The sequence below is a fragment of the Marmota marmota genome, unplaced genomic scaffold (assembly GCF_001458135.2).
Source record: "Marmota marmota marmota unplaced genomic scaffold, marMar, whole genome shotgun sequence".
Taxonomy (NCBI): Eukaryota; Metazoa; Chordata; class Mammalia; order Rodentia; family Sciuridae; genus Marmota; species Marmota marmota.
The window spans coordinates 14230769-14245392 of NW_025999924.1; the positions used below are offsets into that span (position 1 = coordinate 14230769).

At 43.8% G+C, this 14624-nt stretch overlaps 1 protein-coding gene across 1 annotated transcript in view; it reads right to left on the bottom strand.

Annotated features, from left to right (window-relative positions):
- Positions 1-8282, bottom strand: part of Myo10 (myosin X) — a 32815-nt gene extending 24533 nt beyond the window's left edge. The window contains exons 1-5 of the mRNA XM_048800086.1: positions 8159-8282; positions 7901-7907; positions 6032-6917; positions 5107-5230; positions 1184-1427 (exon numbers count right to left, since the gene is read on the bottom strand). Coding sequence (XP_048656043.1) covers positions 1184-1427; positions 5107-5230; positions 6032-6748 — 1085 coding nt within the window. The 5' untranslated portion in view covers positions 6749-6917; positions 7901-7907; positions 8159-8282. The remainder of the gene's footprint in view (positions 1-1183; positions 1428-5106; positions 5231-6031; positions 6918-7900; positions 7908-8158) is intronic.
- Between the last annotated feature and the right edge of the window lie 6342 nt (positions 8283-14624).

A 14624-nucleotide genomic window follows, 5' to 3' on the forward strand; every position in this document is an offset into this window, starting at 1 on the left:
TTTTTATCTGGAGATGGGTTCTCACCAAGTTGCCCAGGCTGGCCTTGAACCTGCAATCCTTATACCTAAGCCTATACACCTACAAAGGGCTGGGGGTGTGGCCCCAACTATGAAACCATGAAGAGGAACATCACAGTAAGCGGGCTGAGAGTGGGCAGTGAGGCTAGCAGGGCTGTAGGACTTGCTGTAGGACTTGCATCTGAATTTCCAAAACACCTAGACTGGTTCCTAGTAAGCCCAAAGAAGCAGCCTGGAAATGTCCAATGTGCCGCTCTGTGCACTCATGATTTGTCCTAAAGCCAATACATAAAAGACCTTCCTCTCCGAGTCATTCAACTTTCCATTGCCCATGAGTAATTTTCTGAAGTTGCTGATGCTGGCTGATGAGAAACAACATTTCATTTTTAAGTTGTATGACTTCGGGGTTAATTTGATCTTTCCAAGTTTACTTTACCACTTTCTTAAATATTTATAGTCGCTCAGTTTTGAGTGGAGTACGGCCACAGATCGCTCTTAAACAAGTTTACCTAGTACCTGAGTACCCAAGAAGATAAGGTACCCTTGGCATCAACGATATTTTCTAATAACATTATTTAGTTTTTAACAAAAACAACAGTCCCTTGATAATCCAAAGCCTTGGTTCTCTAAAGGGTGGCTGAGAGAGTGGTTCCTTGGGACTCAAAGGCCAGTCTTGTTCCTCTTATTGCTGGGAATGGGGAGGGCTAGCACTGAGGACACAGGTAGAAGATAGATGACCCATTTCACAACACTGGCAGTCTGCTCCCAACTTAGCTAATTAAACTGCTGGCTAATAGCCAGAGCGAGGAAGAATTCAAAGTGCCAAGGTAACCCTTGAAAGGACTCTCAACCAACTGCTGCAGATTCACACCATTTTTCCTGCATGCGAACATAATTCCAGTGGGTTAACTGTACATTCAAGGGGCCACCTTCCCAATGAGAGACTTATGTCTGAGCGTAACCACAAAAGGCAAATTATTCACAAAGTCTTAAATTCCTACTAATTCAATGCACTGAACAGAATTATCAGACTCAACACCTAGTGGAGCCTCTTACTGCAAGAAACGTGCACAAGGGAGCACTCTATCATTTGGTGCAAATTAGCAAGCAGTGCACAGCAGTGCACAGCACCGCCCAAGGGCCACACCCAGGCTCATCTACTTACTTGGCTGTCCTGACTTCCAAGGTGCCCTTGAGCTTCTCCTCGCTGTCATTCTCAAAGTACATGAGCTTGGACTGGCGGAGGACAAACCAGCGCTTCTTCCAGTTTCTCCTGGACAGGGTGGAGGAGCCACCGCCTTTTTTGTGCAGCCATCCTTGCTTGAGGGCCTCCTGCTTGGAGCGGAACCACAGGAAGGTTTCGTCCTTGAGGACACACCAGCGGCGCTTCCAGGAGTTCATTAAGCCACCTGTTGCCCCAAGAGGAAGTTTTAAAGGAAAAGGTTTAAGAAGTCAATCACATGGGACGACAATTTCTGTAACAGGTCTCAAGGCACAGACAGTCTTTAACCTTGCTTGGCTGAGCTGCACTCAGAAACCCTTCAAGGAAGGCTGGAGATGCTGGCTCCAGTCTCACAGCAGCTGGGTGCCCCTCCTGACGGACTAAACAGCGCTGACTCACTGAGCTGAGAAGACTGTACGGAGCACACAGAAAGGCAACTAAGAATTGACACTCCCACCCAGGAATGAGTCTAGAACCATTTCTGTGTATGGATAATGGTGGCTTCCAAATGCCCCCAAAAGTGGGGAAGTTATTTTAAGATGGTAGCCTTTATATGTTTCCTTCCACATCTGGTCAATGTGGAACAAGAATTCCATCATTTGGTGATAAAGTCTAACAGAGAACAAGAAAATATGGTGTTTGAGGGCGACAGCTCAGTAGCAGAGGGCTTGCCCAGGAGGCCCTGGGTTTAATTCCTAGCACCACAAAATAAATAAATAAAGAATTTAAAAAATATATGGCATATATGTATAAACATGGTTTTTTCAAAGAGCATTATCTGAAAATGGCTTAAAGGAGAAGCTATAAGATGACATTATTTAAAAAAAAAAAAAAGCCGAGAAATTGGACATTAAAAGAGAAAGTTCAGCTTAAATTTGTGTAGTAGTAAACTTTCTAGCTGAAATTAAAAGAATATGCAGATACTATCTTTCACAGAATTAAAAAAAAATTCAATACCCTTTCCACAGGACAATTTTATCTTAGTATTATAGATTCTCTGAGGATGCTTAAGAGTGACATTATACCACGACTGTTTAAAAACCTGTTTTAACTAGTATACTGAAGGACAGAATCTACTTCAACACTTTATTATGAGACTTCTCATATTTCAATCTTTGATCACCCAGTAATAAAAGTAAGAGATATTTGACATGGATAGCTAAATAAGCAAAAATAATACTTTATAGATTGGAAAACGAGATCTTTCCTCAAGGACTGGGACAATGGTTGTGTAATCAACCCTCTGACTAGAACCAACGAGGTGGTGGAAGTCCCCTGGCTTTGCTGCAGTGCACAGATGCGGGCTTTCTTCACCTCTGAAGTGCTCTCTGCTTGTCTGGCTGAGATCCCTGTGTGGTCACACTCCAGAGCTGTTTCCTAACCAACAGAAAACTTGCCAAGGACTCCCAGTGAAACATTATTACTATTTTTTGATTTGTGACTTTAATCTGGGTTTCTCAAAACAAGTCCAAAGGAAAACTGTAATACAAAGTTGTTCTGTTCGTTAAATGATCGCATTCACCCTCAGCTGTGTCAAAGACAGCATCAGTCGCCACAGCAGCCCTCACCACTGGTGTGGAACCTGTCACTCCTCTGTTCCCAGAAGTACCAGTGATAGCCCTCCCTCGGGATTCTACATGTTCTTCTGATACAGCATCACATAGAGAATTTGATCAATGCTGTTAATTTCCTAACTGCAAACACCTTTAGTAAGCTATTTGGCTGGTGAAACCTCCTCCTTGCCCATGAGTACAAAGTGCTGACTGTATTTTCTTTTTTTATGGTTTCTCTGAAAATTCTGGGCATTATTTTATTCAAGAGTTTGATAAAAATTAATTGATGCTATATTTAATCAGTAATATACTTTATTAAGAGATACTCCAAAATAGTTACCTCTATGAATTCTGATTTAAATGTTCTACTTTCTACTTTTTCTAATCGTTTAGTTTTAGTCAGACAACAATGTAATAAACCAAAGCCACATAGCCACGTATTTTTAGCTGTTTGCCTGTTTTGTTGCTGTGGTACTGAGGATTGATTCAGGGAGTATTCTACCACTGAGCTACACCCCTAGTCCTTTAGATTATTTATGTTCACACAGGTCTTACTAAGCTGCTTGGGCTGGCCTTGAACTTGTGATCATCCTTCCTCAGCCTCCTGAGTAGCTGGGATTATGTGTGTGCCACTGTGCCCAGCTTCAATGCCAATACTGCAATCAACTGTGATATTATAGGAGATTTTAAAGCAAATTTAGAGAACTAGAAATTAATTTGGGGAAGGAATTATATCAATAAAAAGCTTATATTTATTCTACCTGAGAAATGTCTAAGAAAATCTTTAGATGCCATGATTAAACATTGATTGGATCATTAGGTTCTGATTTGTGATTACATATTTTCCCATATCAGGGGTTCCAATGTGGGTACACATCTTGATTAAGATCCCCCGATGTATTTTAACACTCCTATAAAAACCTTTAGCCACCAGTGACTTCAGGCAAGTCTCCCCTAAATCACACCTGGTGGGGGTTTTGTGAGCACTTTGGATCTGAGGCAGAGGATGAAGAACTTAAAGAGAAGGACTAATATTAATCATCAGACTCCTGTTTTACAAAGGCAGCAGACCTAGCAAAAATAAATCAAATGAAAAGAAAACCACAGGAAAGGCAGAAGAAAATATTAAGGAGGGCAAAAGATGACATATGGAAAAGATAAATATGCCAAGAGCCGAGAAACAAACTGGAAAGGAAAGAAAGCATCCCAAAGCAAAAACTACACAAACAAAAATCAAGAGGAAATAGGGAAAGGAGGCAGAATAAAAGTTTCTCAAGGGAAAGAAGAGGAGAAAATGGAAGAATGAAAGAAGGAAATAGCACTAGAAAAAAAAGTGAAGAAAAGGACTGGAGGGGCTGGGGATATAGCTCAGTTGATAGAGTGCTTGCCTTGCATGCACAAGGCCCTGGGTTCAATCCCCAGCAACACTCACACACACACACACACACACACACACACACACAGACTAGAGAAGACAAAACACTTGATGGGGGAAAGCAGGAAAAGGAGAGAAAAGAAAGGGCAGCAGAGTCAGACACCACCAGGGGAGGCTGGTTCCTCTTCTGCTCTGTCCCCACGTTCTTGACTTTTCCATCGAGTCCAGGATCATGTGGGAAATGAGGGTTCCCTCTTGGCCACTCAAGTAAAACTCCTACCAAACAGTTTTTCTTTATGCCTTCCCCTGAGGGGCCGGGAGAGCCAGGAATAGGAACAAGGCATGAGTACCAGGTCCTAAGTAAAACATTTTCCAAATGGTATAAGGCTCAGGGTTCCCAAGGGCTAAAATCCAATATAGTATATTCAGCATTTAATAGCAATTAAAGGAAAATCCTCTTCAGGAAGTGGGTGCTGTAAGCAGTTTAAGCAAACTGTGGCCCTGTCATATCTTTAATCCTTGCCCCCCAGAGCATCACCTTTTTAGGTTCTCTAACACCCTGTGCATGAGGAAATGCAGTCTGTTACTTCTGGCAGTAACAACACACACATTTGTTTTTGTATGTGTGAGAGAAAGAGAATGAGTGAGAGGGGGCAGCAACAGACAGGAGAGAGGGGCTGAAAATGAACTCAGTGGTTGCAAACTCTTTGTCCTATCACTGTGGACCAAACCAGGGGTGCCAGAGCCATGCTCATCATAGCAGGACCACAACCATCCTTAAGCCAACCCAGCATGGTGTTCCCATTTGCTTAAGCCATATAACTCTAAGGAGAGGCACAATGGAGTGGCTTTCCCAGGCCCATCAACCAGTTCAAGGAAGGCAAAATCCATTTCCCACTGCTGTACCCTGGCCCAGGCTCTGGGGCTGTAGGTCATACCTTTCATGTACAGAAAGCTGTGGAAGTAAGGCAGTGTGACACAGCTATACACAGAGTCACGCCGGTAAGAAAGTTCGTCGTCTGTATCGAACCTGGAGTCAAAGTCTTCTTCGCTATCTTCAAACTAGAGAAAGAGGAAAAGAGACAGAACATTAATGTTGAGAAAGGATGGAAATCAAGCAATGGAAATGCCAGCATAGGTAAACATCAAAAAATGACAGATCAAAAAGTTCACTCTCAGCTCATAACATTACAATGGAGTGTGGCAAAGGAATTCAGAATAACAAAATACTAACTTTTAAGGTCAAACTGTCAGTTGAACTGAAACCTAAAACACAAGATATACTTTAATCCAAAGGCTTGATTCTAAAAAGAGCACTGTTCTTTAAGGGTATAATTTTAATCAAACCATGCAAGAGTTAAATCTCCTTTAAATTACTATGCTAAAACATTTTCAAGTCTTAGAAAGTAAAGACAGCATTTAATGCATGATCAAAGGGGGAAAAATGAAAGTAAACTATAAATAACATTAGAAACTGGAAAGAGCATATTTAAACTCAAAAGTTCCTCCCTTACAACCAGTACAAGATAACATCACATAGTGTGGTGTGGATTGTGAAGTTACTGTAAAGAAAGTTTTCAATATGCCCATGGCTAGTTTGATTCCAGTTTGGGGTGTGTCTGCAGCAAAGCAAACCTAAGGCTCCATTTAAAATGCCCATTTTCGAAGGTCCTGGGCAAAATTCAGTTCTGGGCTTTGGGCTCCAACCATCACCAGCACATTAAAGTATCACTTATAATTCAAATGGCCTTTGGAAAGAGAAAGGGGTTTAATTACCTTCTTTGGTTCTAGACGTGTGTCTTAAGGGGACAGATGACAAGGGGGTGAGAGGGTTTGAGCACTTCCACATCCCGGGCTACTCACCGAGGACTGCGCCCCTTCGGAGCTGAACCGGTAAGCCCCAGAGCTGTTGTACGTCCCCACGGAGCACCGGTAGTCTGGGGACCACTGGCTGCCATAGGAATTGGAGAAGGTCACGCTGCTGCCAGAGGTGATGGCGCCATCCTCGTAGTCATCCTGGTCGTAGTCATAGTCGCCGTCCGGGGAGGGCAGATCTCCAGTGTTCTGTGGCATGCAGTAGGTGGACTCGCCACTGGACGAGTCATGCACGGAGGGGGCAAGCAGCACCGTGCTGTCTGCGCTGGGGCTGGTGGGCACCACTGTGTCATTCATGTAGGGGTCTTCCTCGGAGGAATCGTCGCTGGTCCGGATGCCACTTGTCCGCTGATCCGAGTGGCCGTGCTCACTGGGGTTGGGTGAGTCCTTGAAGGCGTCATCGTCGGCCTCAAAACCCTCATCCACCTCCTCCTCGGGATAGGGCTGGCTGAAGTTGAAGTTGGGCTTCTCGGCGCTTGCATTCTCGGCAAGTTCACTGAGCTCGCCCGAAAACTCGCTGCCCACGGACAGGGACCGCTCGATGTTCCGCACGCACTCGTCGATCTCGTCGAAGTTGAGGGACTCGAGGAACTCCTGCGCAGCCCGGCACGCCTCGTCCTCCAGGCGCCGGAGCTCCTCATCCCGCAGCTGCTGCAGCTTCTGCAGGGAGGCCTGGGTCAGGGACAGCTCCTGCCGCTCCTTCATGCGCTGCAGGTCCTCGATCTCTTTCTCCAGGCGCAGGATCTCTTCCACCTGCTTGTTTTCCTTCTGCTTCTCCAGCTCCCGGGTCAGTTCGGCTTCCTTGCGACTCTTCTGCAAGGCCGCCAGCTCTCGTTGCTTCCTGGCTTCTTCCTCCTGAATACAATGGGAAGGTGGGTTTTAGAATGTCACACTACCAAAACTCACAAGCATCTTCCTTCTTTGGAACTATGATGAAATATGATCGCCATGACCTGAACTGTGCCTCTGTACTGCTCAACACCTCAGGATGTGACTGTACTTGGAGACAGCACATATAGAGCGGTGAAGGCTCTTAGAGTGGGTCCACATCTGACCTGATGGTGCCCTTATAAGAAGTCATAAGGACACATAGACACCTTGGACGTGCAAGCATAGAGGAAAGCCCATGTGAGGACACAGCGAGAAGGTGGCCATCAGCAAGTCCAAGATATGAGGCCTCAGGAAAAACCAAGCCTGATCCTGGACTCCCACCCTCCAAAACTGTAAGAAACTCAGTTTCCATTGTTTAATCCACCCGTCTGGTATACAATTACATCAATCCTAGCAAATTAACACAGGGTTTTCCTTGGCTTCAAGAAACTATGCTGTTGTGATCACAATAAAATTTGACAATCACAAAGCTTTCCCCAATGGAAACATGTAAGAAAATGAACCATAAAACATTTCCTCAAGCTGTTCTTTCCTTNATAATGTTTGGCTATTCATCCACGTGTTGCAAATGGTAAGACCTCCTTTCTTAAAGCTGAATAATATTACATTGCACATATATGCCATATATTTTTTAAATTCTTTATTTATTTATTTTGTGGTGCTAGGAATTAAACCCAGGGCCTTGTTCATGCTAGGTAAGAGCTCTACCACTTAGTTATATCCCCAGTCCAAAATGTAATTTTATTTTTTATTTATTTAGGTACCAGGAATTACACCCAGGGGCACTCAACCACTTAGCCACTTCCCTAACCCTTTTTATTTTTTAATTTTAAGACAGTTTAATTGCTTAAGGCCTTGCTAGTTGCTGAGGCTGGCTTTGAACTTGCAATGCTCCTGTCTCAGCCTCCTGAGTAGCCGGAATTACAGGTGTACACCACCACATCCAGCAAAATGTAACTTTTAAAAAGCTCTGCTAAATGCAAGTTAAGAAATATGAAGAATGTAGCCTCTGCCTTTGGCATGGTCCCTATTCTATGTGTGAATAGAAATATGCACAGAACTGGGCTTCAAATACTGCCAAGGAATTTTACATTCCAGATGCCAAGAATCCCTGTTTGTTTCAATAGTAGGTTCTGCAGTGTCCACTGGGAATTCTTGAGAGAGATTGAGCATAAAACTCAAAATGTGTCCTATTGTTTCATCCAAGGAAGAAAGACATCGCACCTTTCCTCTTCCTCCTGTTTTTTCTTTTCTTCTTCCTCCCGCTTCCTCTTTTCTTCTTGCTCCCGCTTCTCTGCCAGCAGTTGTCTGTAAAGTCTCCGGGCAAGCTGGCCTCTGAGTTGCTTCTGGAACACTATGGCTGCTTTTTTCAGGTGCAAAAATCTCTTCCTTAGAAGGAAGGCTCTATAATTCTTCTGTATTGTCACTACACCACAAAGGACCTTTCTGTATTGCTTTCTGCAAAGGAAAAGAACAGCAGTTGAAGTAATGAGGTGTGAGTTATTCAAATGAGCTTCATTAAGGCTTCAAGACAAGAGGAGAGAACTTAGTTTTGAAATGGTACTCTCATCAGATACTTTCATTAGGAGACTGGAGAGAACAAGGAGGCCCTTTGGCTAAATCAAAACAGAAGAAAACAAAAGAATAATAAACAAAACAAGTAAGAACTCTATCACTATCTTGTCTAAATAAACACAGAACCCCTAACACTGACTTCGAATTGCCTGGCAGGAAGCTGGGTAAACAGAACCCAAGTAGATATGATATATTCTCCTGCTCATATGAAAACAAACAAAGCAAAATACCATCATAGAGAGCACTCTATTTCAGAAAATGCTCTATTTCAGAAAATGTGGTTGTGTGAAGCTTCACGTGGCCCACTATTACACATAGTGGAGAGAACTAAAATGCAGTTAAAAGGAGGTGCCTCCTTCCCCAAACAACTAGAGAATGCATGGACAAAAATGACACAGGGTGGGCATCCCTCTTCTAAAAACCTGAAACTAGTGCTGACACAATGCTCAAAAAGTTTTGGGTTCTTGATGTAGAGGGCATGCTTAGCATGTGGGAGGCCCTGGGTTTAATCCTTAGCACTGCAACAAAAAGACAATCAGATTCTGGAGCATTTTAGATTTCAGAGTGTCACATTAGAATGCTCAACCAGTACAGTGCATGCAAACATGCCAAAATCCAAAAATTCTGGAATCTGAAATTTTTCTGGTCCCATGCATTTTGGACAAGGTATAGTTAACCTGCAATACCAAAGTAAACAGAGGTGCTGTGGCTTCAGCATAGGATGCAGTGCAACTAGGCAAATGATTTAGGCATCTTGGTAGAATCCTCTAATGAGAATTGCAACCGAGATGTCAAAAAGTGGCATGTACTCTTTCCTGCTTCCGCCCAGGTCAGGCTTACTGGGCTTGGGCTGCTGGTGTGGCTACTTAAGAGGCCTGACCTGGGACACCCCTCCATGCTAATGACTCAGGCTACCCCAATGGAGCCACAGCCCCTTACAGGCCCTCTCCCCTTGGCATGGCTCTTACCGTGCCAAATAGCCCAAGATGTGGGCCCGGATCACCATGGCTGCCCGAGTAACTTCTTCTTCCCGTTGTTTCTCCAGCTTCTGCTCCAAGGATTCCCGAAGGAAGACCTGCCCAGGAGGAAGTTGCACGTCAGAAGAAAGGAACTTGGTTGGGGGAAGGAAGGCATCTCTGAGTCAGGGCTGTTGTTTGTGGGCAAGGCTTTTTCCTTCTCTTTTTGTCTACTACAAATTCATAGGGTCATGTTTTCTAGAAAAGTGCTTTTTAAACTTCCCGCCTGCCATGGAGTAATATGTTTGTGAAATCCAATAAAAATAAATATATTTTTTGGTATAAATATATACAAAAGGCTGGGCACAGTGGCACACACCTGCAATCCTAGCTGCTCAGGAGACTAAGGCAGGAGGATCATTATTTTGAGGCCAGCCTCAATAACTCAGCAAGACCCTATCTCAAAACTTAAAAGGGTTGGAGATGTAGCTCAGTGGTAGAGCAACCTCAGTTCAATCAATTGCCAGTTTTGCAAAAATAATAAGAAAATATATATGTATATGTGTATATAAAAGATGCAAGTCTCATTATTTTTGTTATTATACTAGATTCAATAGGCATAAAATTACTATAAAATTGCTATTGGAGTTTCTAAAGGTTTATCTCACTGTGGGCCAGGACACGTAGTTCATGGTCCAGCACCAGTCCCTTCAATCTTGGGAAGACAAGAAAGGATGATTCAGGAAAGTCGGATAAAGGTTATTCTGCTATGAGGAGGAAATCCCTCCACTCTATTTGTATAACAATGTATCAAGCCCAGGTCCTTGAAGGGCTGCTTTACCATTTGGCTATATTCCCAGCTCTTTTTGTTTTTTTATTTTCAGACAGGTCCTTGCTAAATTGCCCAGACTGGCCTCACACTTGTGATCATCCTGTTTCAGCCTCTAAAGTCCCTGGGATTACAGGTTTGCACCACTGTGCAGCTGTGGGGAAACCCTCTGTTCACACCTGTTAAATGATTATAATCAGAGATCTTGGCTTTAAAAACTTATATGTGCATAAAAATATCGACATTACAAATGCAATTCTGAGGGCCGAGGTGCAGCTGCAGATGGGGTGCTTGCCTGGCCTGTGAGAGGCCCCAGGTCACATTGCATTGCATGTGTAGGGGTGGGAGGATCAGGCGGGAGGACGAGCTCTTTGGAGAGATAACCTCCAATGCCTGAATTTCTGTGTGCGGAGTCATATTTGTGTCTTTCCCATGTGATAAGGCCCTGGAGGGGAGTGGGGAACAAGTGAGGTTTTGGCAATTCCCTGACATAGGAGAACAGGTCGTTCAATTGATTTCATGGCTGATTTTTGGTGTTCAGGCTAGACTGCTTCCTACTTATCTCTGTCCAGCATAAGCGGCTTAAGGCCTCTGCCACTACAACATGTTCCAAAGCAGATTTTACTTCTCACTGTCTGGACCGAGCTTTTGGCAACCTGCAGAATTCCAAACTGCCTGCTGGCTCTTGCACAGCAGCTGCTGCAGTAGCAGCAACACCATCCAACATTCAGTTACAGAAAGTTAGAATGGTTGGGGCGCGGGGGTGTGGGGGTTCATTTCTGGAAATTTGGGAGCTGCCTCGTCCATTTGTGACCCTGAGACACTCACCAGCCAACATGTGTCTTCTGCTTGAACATACAGGAGAAAAGTTGGGATGAGATGTTTCAGTGTGTCTCCTGAGGAAACACTGTCCTTGAGGAGTCAAGGACTTCACATAAAACTTCCAGTGTTTGGAAGACAAAAGATGGCAGTGGATATGGCAACACGAGCTTTTTCCAAATACTAAAAAGCTAATGGTGAGCAGTATCTTGGAACACTACACCTCACAGGCATCACCCTACATGTCTCTGGTGTTTGATTGTCCTCTGCCACTGTACCTTGGTCTTCCCCAGCTGCCACTCGCTGTTGGAGGCGTCGTAGAGCTGCAGTAGTGCTGTGCACTTGCCCCGGACATCCTCCGGCAGAGCCAGGTTCCTCATGAGCACTTTATACCTGCAATGCAGAGATGGGCACTGTCACCTTGAGCTAGGGTTACTTGTTTTCTCCCACCCCTTTGAAAAGAAAAGAGGACTATCCATTGAGCTCTCTCTTGCCTTTTGTAAAAATCCTGAAAGGGTCTTCGAACCGCATACCCGGCTTTGCGAATCCGCACCGTCTCCAGCATCCCGGAGTACCGCAGCTGGTTTAGCACAACTGCCTGGTCAAACTGGTCTGGCATCTAAAGCACAAGAAAGGCGAGATGCAGCAAGATGACACAGTCAGATAAGACGGTGCTGATATGGCCATCCTCACCACTGCCTTTCACGAGTGTGCACACATAACTGTAGAATTTTGAACAAAATACACAAAAACACAGGCTAGAAAATGAACCCCAGTGGATGTACCACCTCTCCTCAACGACCATGCCAGCTAGCCCTCCCCCTTCAGGAGCCTGCTTTCATCCTCTCCCTCTGTTTTCAAGAGAGTTCCAAACTTCATACCATCTCATTTGTAAATATTTTAGTATATATCATATTTTAATAACACCATTATACCTTAAAACTTACCAATAATTTCTTAACATAAATATCCATGTCCAAATACCTATCTCACAAGTATCATGAATGTACCACCATTTTAAAATCTATCCATTTCCAAAGAATCTAATGTATCATAAATATCCCTTTGTTTTACTTTTTGAACTTCAATTTAAGAGCATTTTAAAGTTACAGAATATAGTGAAAGTGAGGGGGAAACATACACACACACACACACACACACACGCACGCGCGCACACGGAGGGATGGGGAAAAGGGGACCAGTAATGCTGGCCAGTGCATAAAAGAGACAAAAAGAATTTAAATTTCCTCAGTTTCTAGTCAAATATCGCATTTATTGTGAGTCCCATACTAGACATAGTGAGCCCAAGAACATACAAATTAAAGACAGGAAATCAAATCAAGACTAAGCATCTGAAATGTGCTCTCTTCTCTGCTCAGCTGCCAAACAAATTGGCATTGCTTCCAGGACAATAGTTTCTTTTAGGATAAAGAGAAAAAAGTGGGTCATTCCTCATTTACAGCTTTTTGAACAGCAATTCATTTTTTAATCCAACCACCACATCCCCTTTAATTAACTTTTATTTTGTTATTCCACACGACCTTGAATAAAGGGACTGTAAAATAGAACCAAAGGATGCTATTGCTAAAAGGTACAAAAAATGCAAGGAGCTTAATCTGTGGTCTTTAGCAAATGCGGTCAGTCACTAACACAAAATGAGGCTTAAAGCCATGATATCCTGCACACTTCCAAAACTAACAAAAACTAAACTTAAAGAATGCTCTGCACACCCTCTGACAGTTTTTGATGGAATAGCTGCTGTCTTCTAGCAGGCTGACTCCTCTCAAAAATTTCTTATACAAACACTGGCCAAGTCGTCTTTACTTAGCAGTATTCTGACCAATGCAGCCAAGAAATCAGGGCAAACAGTCAAAGAGCTGGAGCTATCTGATTAAGAATTGGGGCTCTCTGATTTTTAGTCTAGATTGAACTATCCTTAGAAAAGTAAGAGAAGCATAAAATATGGAAACAAAATGACTCCTGGCAGACCTTAGGCCGGGTCTCAGGTTTTAAAAATGAGGGTAGAGGTTAAGTAACTTGTTTTGAAGTTATTTGGTTCTGCTGCTTCTGTTCTATTTAACTTGGGGATATAATCTGAACCAGTAACAATCTACAAAGGATAGTGAAGAGATACCAAACGAACACTGAATAAAGTATCTGAATTATGCAACTTTTGTTAAGTTCGTCATATCAGAAAAACCCACATTTAGGAGCTAATCATCTGAGCCTCAGAGTTTAATTCAAAATCTCCAGCTTCCAAAAATCTGTAGCTCTGGCTGCAACTGATGCAAAAAATTTCTTTAATTACTTTCTCCTCCAGCCTCTAGTTGAAAAAGTCCGCACAATTCCTTAGTTAGCACTCACAATTCCTTAGTTAGCTATTAAAACAGCCTGAAAGGTATTATTGGAAGGGCCTCCCCCTCCAGGAAGTTTGCTGTGCGCACTTACCATCTTCCAGGCTCTCCCAGGGACATTCCACCTTCGGTTGGGCTCTCAGGCCAAAATTCATATGGAAAACAACTGCCACACTGACCTTTTCCCCACAGCGAAAGACACGGAACAATAATGAACACCATTCCTGCGCTTTAAAAAGTGCCCGGTCGCCATGACAACCCCTTTCCACTCTCGGGCTAATTAGTGTGGTGTGGCTGTAGGATTTGATACAGCTCATGGAGGGGAGGGAGACAGTCGCTGGGAGCGGCTGCTATTGCCAGACTCCCATCACCATTGTCCTTTGGCCCCTTCCCAGCAATTTAACCAGGGGATGGGGGATCTACAGGCTGACTGTCGCCCTGAGCAACCCACCCCGCAATCACGAGACGGGCAAGCCTGGCTTTCCATTGGTGCTTCTCTTTTTGCGGGGCAACTTCCTTTTCTGGTGAATTTAACTTTCAAAGATGTCACAGCTGGAGGCTGGACAAGAAGCAACTTAAAGGCTTTTAGCTTTTCAAAACTTTGCTAATGCACTCCAGTCTGGACTGGTAACTAGTTTTCCAGAGCGGGAGTTTGCCCCAACAAAGACTGCCTGTGGTGTGCTAACAGTGACCTTTGGATGGTGACAAATAGGTTGGATTTTGGAAGGAACAGCTCTACCCCCCAGGCAATTATGGTCACAGGAGTCCCAGCTGGATCTGGTTAGTGAATAGTTATTAAACACCTACTGTGTGCAAGGTTTCCAGGTTCCTAGGGAAGATACACAAAAGGGTAGGAGGCTGGATTTTGTTTTCCAGGACCCTGAAGTTTAGGGGGGTGCCCTGTATGAAAACACCACCACTCACATGGCAGGAAGCCCAGTATTATACCACATTAAAGATAATTTGTATCTTTAACACAAATTAAGTTCCTTGGGAACAAAGGAGAGAAAAGTCTACTGAAAGGCCAATGGCAGCGTGTGGACTGGAACCAGAGCTTGGAGGAAGGGACCAGAGCTTGGAGGAAGGGGGCTCCACTCAGAAAGAGCAGGAACAAATGCTGTGAAGCAGAGAAAGAACATGCCCAGCTCAGTCTTCAG